This window comes from Mytilus californianus, unplaced genomic scaffold (genome assembly GCF_021869535.1).
Source record: "Mytilus californianus isolate M0D057914Y unplaced genomic scaffold, xbMytCali1.0.p SCAF_19, whole genome shotgun sequence".
In the NCBI taxonomy this organism is placed as follows: Eukaryota; Metazoa; Mollusca; class Bivalvia; order Mytilida; family Mytilidae; genus Mytilus; species Mytilus californianus.
Genome location: NW_026262667.1, coordinates 4,974,775 through 4,990,074, shown reverse-complemented (window position 1 = coordinate 4,990,074; position 15,300 = coordinate 4,974,775). Strand labels below are relative to the sequence as shown.

Below are 15,300 nucleotides of genomic sequence, written 5' to 3'. Positions count from 1 at the left end.
GGCTCGTTGCCCCAAGACACTTTAATATAACGTCACTCACCGGGATCGGACAGTTTTGAAATGAGCAGAAGCTCATATTTTGACTCTAATTTATGGAACATTTCATTAGACAACAAGTAGAATAGCCGCCACCGTACTTTTTATTTGTATATTCCGAAGGCATACTGAATATTTTACGGAGGGAACCAACCTAAACTGGAGTAGATTTTCAACTGTTTCGTTGTCTTCGTGTTCCTGGATATTTCACAAACTTTATCAACACAAAATATCTATATAAAAGACATAATAAAATGATTATATGTTTACATATAAAAAATATACAAACACAAAAAGTACGGTGGCGGCTAGTCTACTTGTTGTCTGATGAAATGTTCCATAAATTAAATTTGGGCTTGTCAATAACGGCCTGGTACCAGTCTAAATTAGCCCATAACAGAAGGTATTGTCAAGATTGTCAATAACGGCCGGGTACCAGTCTAACTCTAGTTAGATTATATTTTGTCTGTCAGATACGCAAGATTGTCCATTACGGCCGGGTACCAGTCTAACTCTAGTTAGATTATATTTTGTATTTCAGATACGCAAGCTTGTCAATAACGGCCGGGTACCAGTCTAACTTTAGTTAGATTATATTTTGTCTGTCAGATACGCAAGCTTGCCAGTAACGGCCGGGTACCAGTCTAACTCTAGTTAGATTATATTGTGTCTGTCAGATACGCAAGCTTGCCAGTAACGGCCGGGTACCAGTCTAACTCTAGTTAGATTATATTTTGTCTTTCAGATACGCAAGCTTGTCAATAACGGCCGGGTACCAGTCTAACTCTAGTTAGATTATATTGTGTCTGTCAGATACGCAAGCTTGTCAATAACGGCCGGGTACCAGTCTAACTCTAGTTAGATTATATTTTGTCTGTCAGATACGCAAGCTTGTCAAGTACCAGTCTAACTCTAGTTAGATTATATTTTGTCTGTCAGATACGCAAGCTTGTCAATAACGGCCGGGTACCAGTCTAACTCTAGTTAGATTATATTTCGTCTGTCAGATACGCAAGCTTGTCAATAACGGCCGGGTACCAGTCTTACTCTAGTTAGATTATATTTTGTCTGTCAGATACGCAAGCTTGTCAATAACGGCCGGGTACCAGTCTAACTCTAGTTAGATTATATTTTGTCTGTCAGATACGCATGCTTGTCAATAACGGCCGGGTACCAGTCTAACTCTAGTTAGATTATATTTTGTCTGTCAGATACGCATGCTTGTCAATAACGGCCGGGTACCAGTCTTACTCTAGTTAGATTATATTTTGTCTGTCAGATACACATTAATTCACTGTGGTAAAGGATAACGTTCAAAGTAAAGTTTACAAAGAATTTGTATAAATATTGTAAACAGCAATATTAATCTTTAAATTACATTTTGGATTGTACGGGTATAATGCTCTTCAACTTCGTACTTTATTTGGCCTTTTTAACTATTTTGATTTGAGCATCACTGATGAGTCTTTTGTAGACGAAACGTGCATCTGGCGTACACAATTTTAATCCTGATATTTATGACGAGTTTATGTGTAAAATAGGTGTAAATTTTGTAATGTTTATTATTTAGCTTCTTGAATATTTGAGTTCAAGAGTTTAAACAACTTTCGGATTGTCAGTGCGAGTGAAAGAAATTAATGAACATGTATTTACTGCTATGTATTTAGTACTTTGTTAAGACTATACCAACTTCTACTCCTTAAAGATCTACCCAGTATACCATCTGTTTGTTCAACGGCTTTTATTTACTGCATATTTTCTATTTTGAATAATAAAATTTTTATTGCATATTTTCTATTTTAAATGATAAATTTTAATATGATAAAAATATAAGAAAAACAAGTTTTCTTCAAATATAAGTTTTGCAAACATCTGAACCGTAGTTCTTTAAACATTAATAAAAACCGAGCGCAGAGCATAACTTTCCACTCTGACTTATTCAAGCAATAAGCATATCCTACAACTACGAACAACTCCTGCATAGACAAGAATAACTTGATTGGATGTGTTTCTACTTATAAGTATTAAGGGGTTCATTTCACTGCATCGGATAGTTTTCAGCTAACTAATGAGACTGAACTGTATAATAGGGCTATGCATGCCTATTATAAATATAACTATATGAACATTTTTGATATTTCATTTTAATGTAAAAATTTGTTTGTTGTTACAAATCATAGTGTATCGTTTTGTGTGTATAAATGTCATGCTGCCCACTAAGGGGCCTTAATTGGACAATAAATATTCTTATTCCTATAAACTTAGAAAAGATTTTATAAATCTGATCTTGTACTTCAATCATGAGTTCATGGTTTTTATCATACCCTAAAACCAATCCTCTTATATAATTCAGAAGTTTGGAGAGTTTGTCATGTATCTCTCTGCAATAAATTACATATCTACTCTTGAAAATATTTATAAAAATCTTCAGTATGGGAATTTTCTAAATTTTACTTTTTGTCTATAAAGAGAGTGTTAATTTCGTTGTATTTAATATATTAGACTTAATTACTTGAATTATTTTTTGCGGAGTGCGGTGCGGTGCACTTCAAAAAACAACATATGAAAATGTATGGCCATGTATGTGTATGATTCCCTACAGTTAAAATAACACTGTCAAAATGTTTCTTCTCACCACAATAATAACATTGTAGTAACTGCTAACAAGAAAGCATATCGTAGACTATTTGTTCTATTGGTCTATTGGTCTATTGTTATATATGGATACCCCTTGTCCTTTGTTTTTCTATTATAAAGGACCAGAATAAAAATCCACCTGAAAACAGTTTTTTTTTGTATGGAGCAAACATCCCCCAAAAAAGGAAAAATTTAACAACAAAAATACAATCCTTACAATGTTAACAACTGATTAAATTATCATACAAAGCAGTATATAGAAACTGTTCAAGACCATTATGTAATATGTTGTTATAAGGCTTGAACATCGGTAAACTACAATGACCTATATATATATATTTATGATGAGACAGACTGTTTTAGCCTCAATTGCAACCTGCATGGAATAAGAAGTTTTGACTTAAGAATCTGAAAGTAAAATTGAATACCCCCCCTTTTTTTTTTGGTCTTAAGAAGAATTACATAAACTATAGCATATATGATTACAAGAACCAGTCGGTTAAAGAGTCACACAAATAATACCAATGGATTACTATGAGTCTGTCGAATAAACAGATAGTGCTAAAGATAACTACCTCCCTAATAAGCAGTCAACATGACCATGTTTGACGATGTTATTCGACTAAAAAGTCTAGTTTGTGGCCATGCAGTCTTAATGCGATGCAAGGTCGAGTTGAGAAAGTCAATAGAAAAGTACAGATTTATATTCCTCAAAATACTATTAATCATTTCTCGGCCTTATTTCAACATATTTATGTTTTTAAATGTATGAGCAATTCTGCTAGCTGGAAAGCTGTAACAAAGCTTCTGTTAACTACTTGGAAAACAGGATTTCCATTAAATAACTTTAATATGATATTTGGTTTGTGGCTATCACCACACCCTTCAGCCGGCTATCACCACACCCTTCAGCCGCCTATCATTAGGTCGAAGATTTAATATATCAATAAGGCTATGAAGGCATATCATAATCTAAGAATTAATTTTAAAATCTGACCCTGTAATTAAATAATGTGATCATATTAATATCATACCCTAAACCCAATCCTCCCATATAAGAGTTTGGGGTGGTTGTTATATATCTTGCAATAAACTACAATCTTCCTTATTTCGCTCCTTTTGGAGTTTATGTTATCCCTCAGTTTTTTTTGTTACCTTGATTTGTATTTTCCTAATCGATTTACAAAATTTGTAAATCGGTAAACTACTGTCGCCTTAATCAATCATGAAAATATTTATAAAAATCTTTAGTGCGAGTATTTTCTAAATTTATACTTGGTGTCCATAAAAAGAGTGTTAATTTTGTTGTATTATTAGATCCCTATGTTAATTACGTATATCTGTACATGAGCTTCAAATTGAATTTTGCTGTTTTTCAAATATACAACGAAACGAAAGAATTTGTAAAAAATGCTTCTCTGGCTAGGTTGAAGATGAAAAACATCTCATAACTTCAATTCTTCTTTTTTTATTTAGCAAAACTTTCAAATTTTTCAAATCAATGATTTTTTTTTATAAAGCAATAATGACAATCATGTCTTAAATGCAGTTTGAAAATGTGTAAAGATAATATGATGCATTTCTTACAATGTCAACGACTGTTTAAATTGATAACCAAAGCAGTATATAGAAACTATTCAAGACCATTATGTAATATGCTGTTATGAGATTTAATCATCGGTAAAAAGTAAAATAACAAAAATACCGAACTCCAAGGAAAATTCAAAACGGAAAGTCCTTTATCGAATGGCAAAATCAAAAGCTCAAACACATCAAACGACTGGAAAACAACTGTCATATTCCTGACTTGGTACAGGCATTTCCTTATGCAGAAAATGGTGGATTAAACCTGGTTTTATAGCTATCTAAACCTCTCACTGGTATGATAGTCATATGGAATTCCATTATATTGACAACAATGTGTGAGCAGAACAAACAGACATAATAGGTAAAAATGCCAAAAATTGGGGTACAGCAGCCCACATTGTGTTATAATCTTAATCACTACAATAACAAATAACTATTCAACAAAGAAAAACAAAATGGCATATATACACTATATATATATAGACAAAGTACATAAGCAAAAATGAAAGACAGGAATACAAAAAATGACCATAAACTACTGTTTCCTATATCTATATATTTATGGTGAGACAGAATGAGATAAATTAGATGTACTGTAATGAATAAGAAGTTTTGATTTAAGAATCTGAAAGTAAAATTGAATATTTCCCCCTTTTTGTCGTAAGAGGAATTACATAAAACATATAATATATGATTACAAGAACGAGTCGGTTTGAAGAGTCCTACAATTAATACCAAATTTATGATTATGGGTCTGTTTTTGAATAAACAGATATTGCTACAATTAACTACCTGTTTGCATGAACATGTTTGAAGTTGTTATGTAAAAAGATCAACTTATTCAAGTAGTAATTCAACTAAAGATTCTAATTGTATCCAGTACTAGATCCAGTATTAATGCGTTGCGAGATCGAGTTGAGAAAGCTAATTGAAAAGTATAGATATAAATTCTTCAAAATGCTATTAATCTAAAGATGTAATTTCATTATGAGCATTGCATGTACTTCAGAAATTTAAAAACGGCTGGGGAACTACAAGAGAGTAAAGTATAAATGCATTCTGAAATTTACTAAAATAATCGACGTGCAAAAATGTACTGAAATACTGTACAAAGATATAAGTTAGCAACTTCCGTGATTACACAGATTACAGATGATTTACATTACTCATACCTTAATAATAGTAATGTGATTAATCATTTCTCATACTTATCTTAATAATTTTATATTTTTAAATATATGAGCAAATTTTGCTAGCTAGGGAACTGTAACAATTAACTACTTGAAAACAAGATTCCGTTTGATATCCTTTTATGTGATATTTGATAAGTGGCTATCACCACACCCTAGCTACCAGCTATCATTACGGCATATACAATATGATCTGTGTTCCCGAATGCCATTCAAAACAATACATTTTTGCTATCGTTCACAGCACTCGAATATTGTCCTTCCGATTACTATTGTAAATCATTGTCGTGTACACTAGATTTTGATATGTGTTACCGGTCACACCTGCATTACCAATCGCTAGCCGGTAAGAGGGTGTGGTCACATGCAGCAAATGCTTATGAAACTCACAAGACAATTTCAAAAATATCATTAGGGAAACCTCTTCCAGATTAAAAATAGCTATGATGGATGTTAATGTTAACCGATAAAAATAAATTCAATACTTCAATGACAGGTGTTTCGATATTTACTTTTACACGTTAAAACACAAACAGAACTCAGAAATCAATCCTGCTGAATCTAAATTTTAAAATTAATATCATATCATATTTGCAATGAAATTTTTGCTTCAACCAAAAATTTGAAAATAAAGGAATCCCGTCCGTGAAAAATTAACCAATCAAACTTTTCGGAGTATCATAAGTATTATATACCTCGTGACTAATCATCGAACTGACATACCTGAGGGAAATACCGCAGACAAAAGCAGGACATTATGTGCAAGACAGAGATACGTTCGATAATAGAAAGAAAGGAAGAAAAAATGACTCAAACAGATTTAAATCAAGATATGAATAATAATAACATTGATAAGTAAGTATCTTATTTTTGAATTTTGAATAATTATTTTGTAAATTCCTTTTGCACGTGAACTTTCGTGTTGCATCAGTTTATCTTGTTCTTCTGCAATCGTTTTTTTTTCTAGATTATTTCTTAAATTCTATCCCATGCATATTTTTTATTTTCTATTTTTAGGGTCTTTAAAAAGACTGTCTAATATGAATGAAGTCATTTCATAATGAAATTGTTCTATTTTTAGCAGAATATTCTTTGAATAGCATACAACTAAGTTCTTCATTTGATGTCACCATAATTTTACTGTGGAACGAATGATATGAAAATTGATTGTGTTTACACGTCTAACTTTCCAGATTTTCGTCGGAAAATAATTTGCTAAGCGATTTTAGTGATTGAACAACACATCATTTTTCTATTTATAGTCAAGAAATTCCCGGAACCATTATAGTTACAAATTCAAATTCAAATTCAAATTCTTTATTTTCCTAAGCACAAGGCCCTTTCGGGTTATACAAAAATTTGACACGATCATTCACACTTTCACACCAACCTTTCTCACTCCGCTCACTCTGATTATGTTAATTAGATACAGTACAGTAGAACATACATAAAAGTCATCATATAAAACATATAAGTCCAGTTCTTGAATAAAGAGAGATAACTCTGGTTGTTATAATTAATGTTTTCTTTTTTACCAAGTAGATAATCATTATGATTGAGTGACTCAGTACAAGTATGGTGTTTTCTTTCAGCAAAATTAAGCTTTAAAAATTCACACAATAAAGATAAAAATGTGTTGTCTTCATTTATCATTATCCATATAAACAAGTTATTTGTACTTAGATACTTTACATTGGGGAATTGGTTATCTACCTAAGACAATAAACGTTTTCTCCTGGACATTGAAGAAAAACATGTACCTCGTCCTCTACTTTGGTTTAAATCACAGAACTGACAAAGCCGTTCACATTTCGGTTATGGTTCTAATTTTCCAAGAGAGTTGTATTTTCTCTCACGTCTTACATCAAATGTTTTGGAATTTTCAGGACTGCTGCGGAAGCAGGAAATATTATAAAGGAAGTTTTATCAGAAGCAGAGAAAGACAGCCGTTTAATAAATGGCATTCACAGTTGTGCAGTACATTTACAACAGTAAGTAACAGTTAGCATTAACATGTTTGAAGTTGTTATGTAAAAGATAAACTTATTCAGGTAGTAATTCAACTCAGTTTGTAGGGTTTGTAGCCTATCTTAATGATTGTCCTTTCGATGGAAGCAAATAAACTCATCATAGATACCTGGATTGAAATTTTATATTTGCGCCAGACGCGCGTTTCATCTACAAAAGACTCATCAGTGACGCTCGAATCATAAAAGTTAAAAAGGCTAAAAAATTACGAAGTTGAAAAGCATTGAGGACCAAAAATTCCTAAAAGTTCTGCCAAATACAGCTAAGGTAATCTATTCCTGAGGTAGAAAAGCCTTAGTATTTCAAAAAATGTAAAGTTTTGTAAACAGTTAATTTATAATTATGACCATATCAATGATAATTCTTGTCAACACAGAAGTGCTGACTACTGGGCTGGTGATACCCTCGGGGAATAAAAACTCCACCAGCAGTGGCATCGACCCAGTGGTTGTAAATAAACTCATCATAGATACCAGGATTGAAATTTTTTATTTGCGCCAGACGCTCGTTTCGTCTACCAATGTAGTGACCTTTTTCAAAAAGAATTGAGGCAGAAGATACAAAATGGACAATGTATCTTAAAGTTGAAGAATACAGATATTCCATGGAAAAAAAAGATAAAAACAATGAAAAAAAAATCACTCTACAAAACACAACACTTTATGTTTACCGTGGCTGCAGTTTAATTGACTTAATTGACGTTTATCACACATTTTTATATATATTTGTTTGCTCTGATTATTCCAGCTGTCCAGACAACATTATGGCATGTATCCTAGCAGACTATGGACCTCTCCATGATGTTACCATTAACATAGAACACACTTTGCTGGAGGCATACTGTATGGAAAATGGTATTAAAGTTCTCAAGGTTAATACCTTTATATGAACACTTATAAACTAACATTGATTTACTAGAGGTGAGGGCTTTTAGTAGTTAAATTGATTTTTCAAAAGGGAAAAAAAAAAATATGTCAGAAAAATTATAAAAAATCGAGATAGTGGCGGGGCAAATATGAACTTCCATTATTAAGTATAATAGCAACATGACTATTAAATGAACTTAACAATTTAACATCGTAACAGAAATTAAAGTTATGGGAACAGTTTTAAATTTTCTTACATTATTTAAGTAAAATTGTTTCTCTTTCAGATTGACAGTTCTGAAAAAATAAAGAAATTCTTAGGCACTTTTCAGAAAAATGGGAAATACACAGAACGGTCTGGAGACTTTACCTGTCTGTTAATTAAGGTTAATATACTTACACCCATTCTCATTGTTAACTACTAAACTGTCTGCCTTGATAATAGTGTCAACTGAGGTGGAAACTAAAATAATTGACAAATAGTTCAAAAAACTACGCGAATGGATCAACGCCACAAAAAGTGACGCATTTTTGTGACGTATATATGTTAGACTGCCTGTTTCAAATCAGAAATATGATAGTTGTTTTCATCAAAATTGTGACGTCATTGTGGCAAGTCCGTTAAAAGGACAGCGATTAGAGAAGCCATATATTGGACGTCGATTTGAGAAAAACAAAAAGACGTAGATTAGAGGGCATAGAATTAGCCGTCGATTTGGAATCTTATTCAATTATGACGTCAGATTTAGACATCGATTTGAGGAACGGACGTCAATTAGAGACCGGACGTCGATCTGAGTCTTACATATATAATCTTGAAATTCGTACAATTATATGGAACGAGATACAAAATTCACAATTATTTTCACAATACTAGTCCAATAATTATCATGATTATGACGGTCTTGAAATGCTATTTTAGAATAATGCTGTGACGACGTCATAATTATTTGGACTAACACAATACTTTGTCCATGGAAAATGGAAATTAACTCGACTATACTGACAAATAAGACATATGTGAAATGTACCGAAAATACAGAATTCAAACCACAAACGATAAGACATAACACAATATCTAACCGTACTTACAAAAGAAACATCATAACTAAATACATGAATGTTGGATGTATAAATACCGAGATACGTCGTAAAACAATGCGAATTCACACTCGGCAAAACAGTCATATTCGGGAATGGGTCACGTTCGGTACTTAGCAGACAGACGATGTAGATGGTAAACCACAATCTTAGAAAATATAAATAAGTAAATGTTTTACATGATTATAGATATTGATATAAGTATTTCAAAGTTATATTATGTTCTCATAATCATAATTCGATTTCAGAATTCGAAAGTTTTGGACGATAAAGCTGGAGACACTCTGCTGAAGTTTCACAAGTTATATAAAATTTGGGGCTGGCGTGTTATTGAATTTCCAGTTTGATGTTGAAAGAAACTAGCCATCTGTGTAAATTTTTCATAGTAAGTATATTCAATAAAATTGAGAATGGAAATGGGGAATGTGTCAAAGAGACAACAACCCGACCATAGAGAAGACAACAGCCGAAGGCCACCAATGGGTCTTCAATGCAGCGAGAAACTCCCGCACCCGGAGGCGTCCTTCAGCTGGCCCCTAAACAAATATGTATACTAGTTCAGTGATAATGGATGTCATACTAAACTCCAAATTATACGCAAGAAACTAAAATTAAAAATGATACCTCTAGCCAATGTAGAAGAAACAAACGTACAACAGTACGCACAGTAAAACTCAGTTTAAGAGAAAGCCGAGTCCGATGTCAGAATAGGAAACAAAAGAAAATAAAACATTTATAAGCAATACTTTAGCAGTAGTGGTTTCATAGAAAATCAGACTTTGTAAAGAACTGCACCGATTAAAAAAACCCAAATACAGCGGGGATGATATCATCAAAGTGCTATACTATTTGATCGACAACATATTTGTTGACTTTGGTGGATTGATATTTCAACAAACAGTCGGTATTATAATGGGTACTAACTGAACACCCCCTTCTGATCGACTTGCTTTTGTACTATGAAGCAGAATTTAGACAATGCCATCTACAAACAAAACAATAAAAAAAAAACATCTTACAGAATTGTTTTGCTTCACTTCTTCGATATTGACACCGACGACTTAAAACAAGCGTTTGCAATTGTCAATTCTTATTTCTCGGCAGTAACACACCCTCTACCCAAGCGTATTTTATACATATCTCAATTGATACGTTAAGCTCGTGCATGTTCACACTATACGAACTTCATCAACAGGAATGTGCTCTTACACAACATGGAAGAGAAAGAACGTCTGAAATCGACACTTCATAGGTTTTACGGTAACATGACGAATTTGTTGACCGATACGGTATGTCTGTGTCGCCACTCACAAGCAATATTTGTTCGCAGTCTTATATCTTTAGATATCAGAATAGGGATGTAATATGTAATTTACCTTACCGATTGTGTCTTATATCTTTAGATATCAGAATAGGGATGTTATATGTAATTTACCTTACCGATTGTGTCTTATATCTTTAGATATCAGAATAGGGATGTAATATGTAATTTACCTTACCGATTGTGTCTTATATCTTTAGATATCAGAATAGGGATGTTATATGTAATTTACCTTACCGATTGTGTCCTTATCCCGATTGGGACATTTTGACTGAGTGTGGATAAGCATGGCTGGTAATGCATGCAAATCAAGAGACGATTACCCTGTCGACACACTCCTTTTGGGGTTCATGCGATTCTTTAAGTTTTTGTTTGTTACCTTGATTTGTCTTCCTAATATATTTATGAATTTGAACTTCAGTAAAGCACTGCTGCCTTAATTTAGAAACATAATTAACAGTCTTTTCCTATTACGTGTAAATCCCGTGATTGTTTTGTTTCATATTGCTTTGATGGTAATTGCGAGAACAGTTTCTACAACATTAATATTGAAGAAACATATTGCAGTATTTTATTATTTATTTTTCAGAAATTATCTGCACAATTGCAGTATGATAATGAACAGTAAAAAAAGAGCTAGTCTTGACTGTACTGTCGGAACATTTTACTGTCGTTATCCGACCTTCTCAACAGTTATTGATAACGTTGGGTCAATCTGACTTCAGGACTACGTTCACATCAAGAACCAGATCCGTGTTGTACATATATCGAGGGGCAGATATGTGTCATATGAAGACTACCCGGGAGGAGACATGAAGAAAGGAAATGACATGTTGAATATCATTTGTATGTTTATAAATCATCAGTTATGTTTGCATGTTCATTGTTATCCTAGTTATAGAAATAAAAGGAATATCAGTTGATTCTGTTTTGTTTTTATATTGATGAAGTCGTTAAACATTGCAGTAGTGCCTTAAAGAATCCAGTATTACATATTCTATTGTTTTCTGACAGTACATTAATGAGTGTAATGTAATGTACATCAGATAACAAGAGAGAGAGAGAGAGAGAGAGAGAGAGAGAGAGAGAGAGAGAGAGAGAGAGTAAAATCTTTATCCACAAGTGTGAAAAAGGGTCGAAATCTTAGTAAATCTTTGACTACCTCCCTTAGCACTACAACTAGAGCAAGTAATGAAGCATATAATCTTGTCATTTTACTATGTACAAGATGCGCCCAGCAATACAGATAATACATACTAGTACACTTTCAAGTAAGATACATTTAAACTTTAAAATGGAGAACATCATACAACCAGTCTTATGGTAGAGAAAAAATACATTTGATTGTACTGCACTAAACAAAAAGGGTCCGTTTATATAAAACTGATAAAAAAAAATATTTTATATTATGTTGTGTTTTGTGAACTATTGTTAATTTTCCTTTTTTGGGCGGTGATGGTCCTTTGGCACCATCTTACGGTGTTTATATATCACAACTCGTTGGCTATGCCTGAGTTTGTTGTGACATTTTGTATTTCAATGAACGTAATCTATATATTAGTGGTAAATTATTAAGTCAGGGATTTCGTGATCACAAATTACTTAAAACCTTTACTAAATTCTTTCATAGATATAAAGATTTGGTTTGAAAGTTTGGTTTTACCTGTAGAAAACTTATTTTTAACGGGATAGCACATCTTAATTTTTACGGAGATTTTGTTTACAAAGCCCTGAAATTTAGATACGATCCGGGTAAACTTATTGGTGGGGTTCGTGTTGCTCAGTCTTTAGTTTTCTATGTTGTGTTTTGTGTACTATTGTTTGTCTGTTGGTCTTTTTCTCTTTTAGCCATGACGTTGTCAGTTTATTTTCGACTTATGAGTTTGAATGTCCCACTGGTATCTTTCGCCTCTCTTTTATCGATCCTTTGAATAAACTTATTCTAAAAGGTTACCGATTCAACACTATAATTAGATCTTTGAATATTGTTTTTATTGGTATCAATATTGATTTTGTTATCAGTAAATTAAAATCAAACTAAATATTATGTGTACATACATATGCACATGCATGGCTCTACAATCTGTCGATAGCTGTATTTTGGCATTGCACAAGGTCATGTTTTTCTCTGACGGTTAATGACGTCTTTACACTAAATTCATTGGATGTTTGATGTGTACTATTAGTTATCATGGTGTAATCAGGGGTGTACAGAATTTTACACCGTTGTTGAAAATTCATACACCCTGAGGCGCAAAATTCATACACCCTGAGGCGCAGCCGAATGGGTGTATGAATTTTCAACAACGGTGTTAAATTCCGTACACCCCTGATTACACCAAGATAACGAATTTATATCTTATGAACAATTCCTTTACCCATTTTTAAACCAGGATGTAAAATTGAAAAATGCTAATGAAAAATTTCCAGTATAACATTTTTTCAACGTCGATTTTGCTGCGCATTGTTAAATACTTTTTTTCTTTATTTTGGGGAAATTCAGAATTGTTTGTGTTCTTTCGAATTTTCGGGTAAAAAAAATTTTAAAAAAAATTTTACAAACTTTTTGTCCTCAAATTTATTCATTTTTTATTTTTTTTTTTTTTTTTTTTTTTTTACGTATTATTTTTTTTTCTTTATTTTGGCAAAATTTAAATTTTTTAAAATTTTTTGGCAAAATTTTAATTACCCCGGGGTGAACAAGGGTGGGGTGTTATTTAGTTATTTAGTGTCTATTTGTTTTGTGGATGTATAAGTACCCTGCCACGTCCACTCTGTGTTTTTGTTAGATGTATTTCTGATTTGTATCGGTCTGATGAGTTAAGCCCTTTTCAACTGATTTTTATAGTTTGTTCTAATGTTGTACTTTATCCACAGTAACCTAAACTGTCTCAAGGAAAAAAGAAAATATTTTAAAATTCGGAAATTCTATGTTTTTACACGTTACCAAAACAGTCGATTCAGTCTGTAAATGAAATAAATAAATTAGGAGTTATCCTTCTTAGTATAAGAATAAGAATATTTATTATTCCAATCAAGGGCCCTTGATGGGCAGCATGACATGTACACATAAAACAATACATCATGATTTGTAACAGAAAAACACATTTTTTTTATACATTGAAATGAAACATTAAAAAGTTCAGACATGTCATTATCTCCATTCTATATAAATCACATACATTTAATTCCAGGCAGGACCAGAACCATAAAATCATTACAATTATCATCGTTATTACATACATTAATTTACATTTTGTCTAACATCTAGACATGTAATAATATAGTTCCCTAAATATTTAAGTACAGACAAATTTTCATTAGTAAATAACCAAACAAATTTTGCCTCATTTGAGAGATATGAAAAATTAGGACAAATACTGTTTATCTCCTTGAAAATATCTCCCTATCATCTTTGTATGCTGGACAACTAGTAATAAAATGTTGTTCATCTTCAACCAGATTTAAAGTACATTTCTTACAAAGCCTTTGGTCTCTTTCTATATATAAAGTTTCATACCTGTCTCTTTCTATTTTGAGATCATGGGCACTGATTCTGATTTTACATATGGCACTTCTCAATTGAAAATTGTTTAAAGATAGATACATTTCTTTAGAAAAACAAGTTTTTAGTTTGAAATAAGTATCTAATTTACTACTCTTTGTATCTGTTCTTTTTGTGTTCCAAAACTTTACAAAACTATTGCAAAGTTTTTTCTAAACTGACTTGATAAAAAAGTGAAGCTTTACCTCCAAATTATGAATATTCAGCTTTTTAAAAATGTAATGTATGGATGAATACCAGCATTCTATTTTATTAGTAAACATGTTTTTGTTACACATATAGGTATCGTACAGTAAACCATCTTTCATATTTTTTTATTCTAAACCAATATTTCATTATTGATAATACAACTGAAAAATATAAAGGGAATCTACCAAGCTCTCCTAGCACAGCTAGGTTAGAAGACTTTTTTTTACACCTAAAATATACTTCATATATCTTAAATTGGATTTATCTAAAAAATCATTCATATAAAAGTATATCAAATTGACACTATTAAATAGTAATGTACTCCCAAAATAACAGGAAAAAGAATGTGTATGCTCCCCAACAGACAAAGTGACACTGTCAAAGCCCCCCCCCCCCTACAAAACAATAGAAGCCGAGTAGCCACTACGCACAAGAGTAGTGTATACTGCAGTGCACTGAAGGTTGTGGGAACAACATATACAATACGACATTTTCCACTAAAAACAATTGAAATTCAGATTCACATTTGTTTGTGTCATGTGGATAAGCAACGAAAACTAATGAAATGAACAAGGGAGATGTTAAAATTTGATAACACAAAAAAACATCTCTTTATACAGTTTATATAGGAATAAAAGTCCCACTCATTTTACAAATTGGAGAACACCATACATCCAGTTCTGTGACACTGTAATGTTTAACACACAAGGATCGTTTTTTAACTATAGATAAGATGCATGGTCAAAACTTTGTCAGCAGCATGTGTAAATATTTACTATC

At 32.2% G+C, this 15,300-nt stretch overlaps 1 protein-coding gene across 1 annotated transcript; it reads left to right on the top strand.

The window, feature by feature from the left end:
• Positions 1–6,164: 6,164 nt before the first annotated feature.
• Positions 6,165–11,689, top strand: LOC127727113 (uncharacterized). The gene is made up of 6 exons (XM_052234528.1): positions 6,165–6,305; positions 7,337–7,441; positions 8,226–8,349; positions 8,632–8,730; positions 9,694–9,830; positions 11,356–11,689. The coding sequence occupies exons 1-5, from the start codon at positions 6,208–6,210 to the stop codon at positions 9,790–9,792; spliced, it is 525 nt and encodes a 174-aa protein (XP_052090488.1). The 5' UTR covers positions 6,165–6,207; the 3' UTR covers positions 9,793–9,830; positions 11,356–11,689.
• Positions 11,690–15,300: the final 3,611 nt, after the last annotated feature.

Coding starts and splice junctions, on each gene's coding strand:
- LOC127727113 (XM_052234528.1), top strand. CDS start 6,208: ATGTGCAAGACAGAGATACGTTCGATAATAGAAAGAAAGGAAGAAAAA. Junction 7,442..8,225: donor TGTGCAGTACATTTACAACA/GTAAGTAACAGT, acceptor TGATTATTCCAG/CTGTCCAGACAACATTATGG. Junction 8,731..9,693: donor TTACCTGTCTGTTAATTAAG/GTTAATATACTT, acceptor ATTCGATTTCAG/AATTCGAAAGTTTTGGACGA.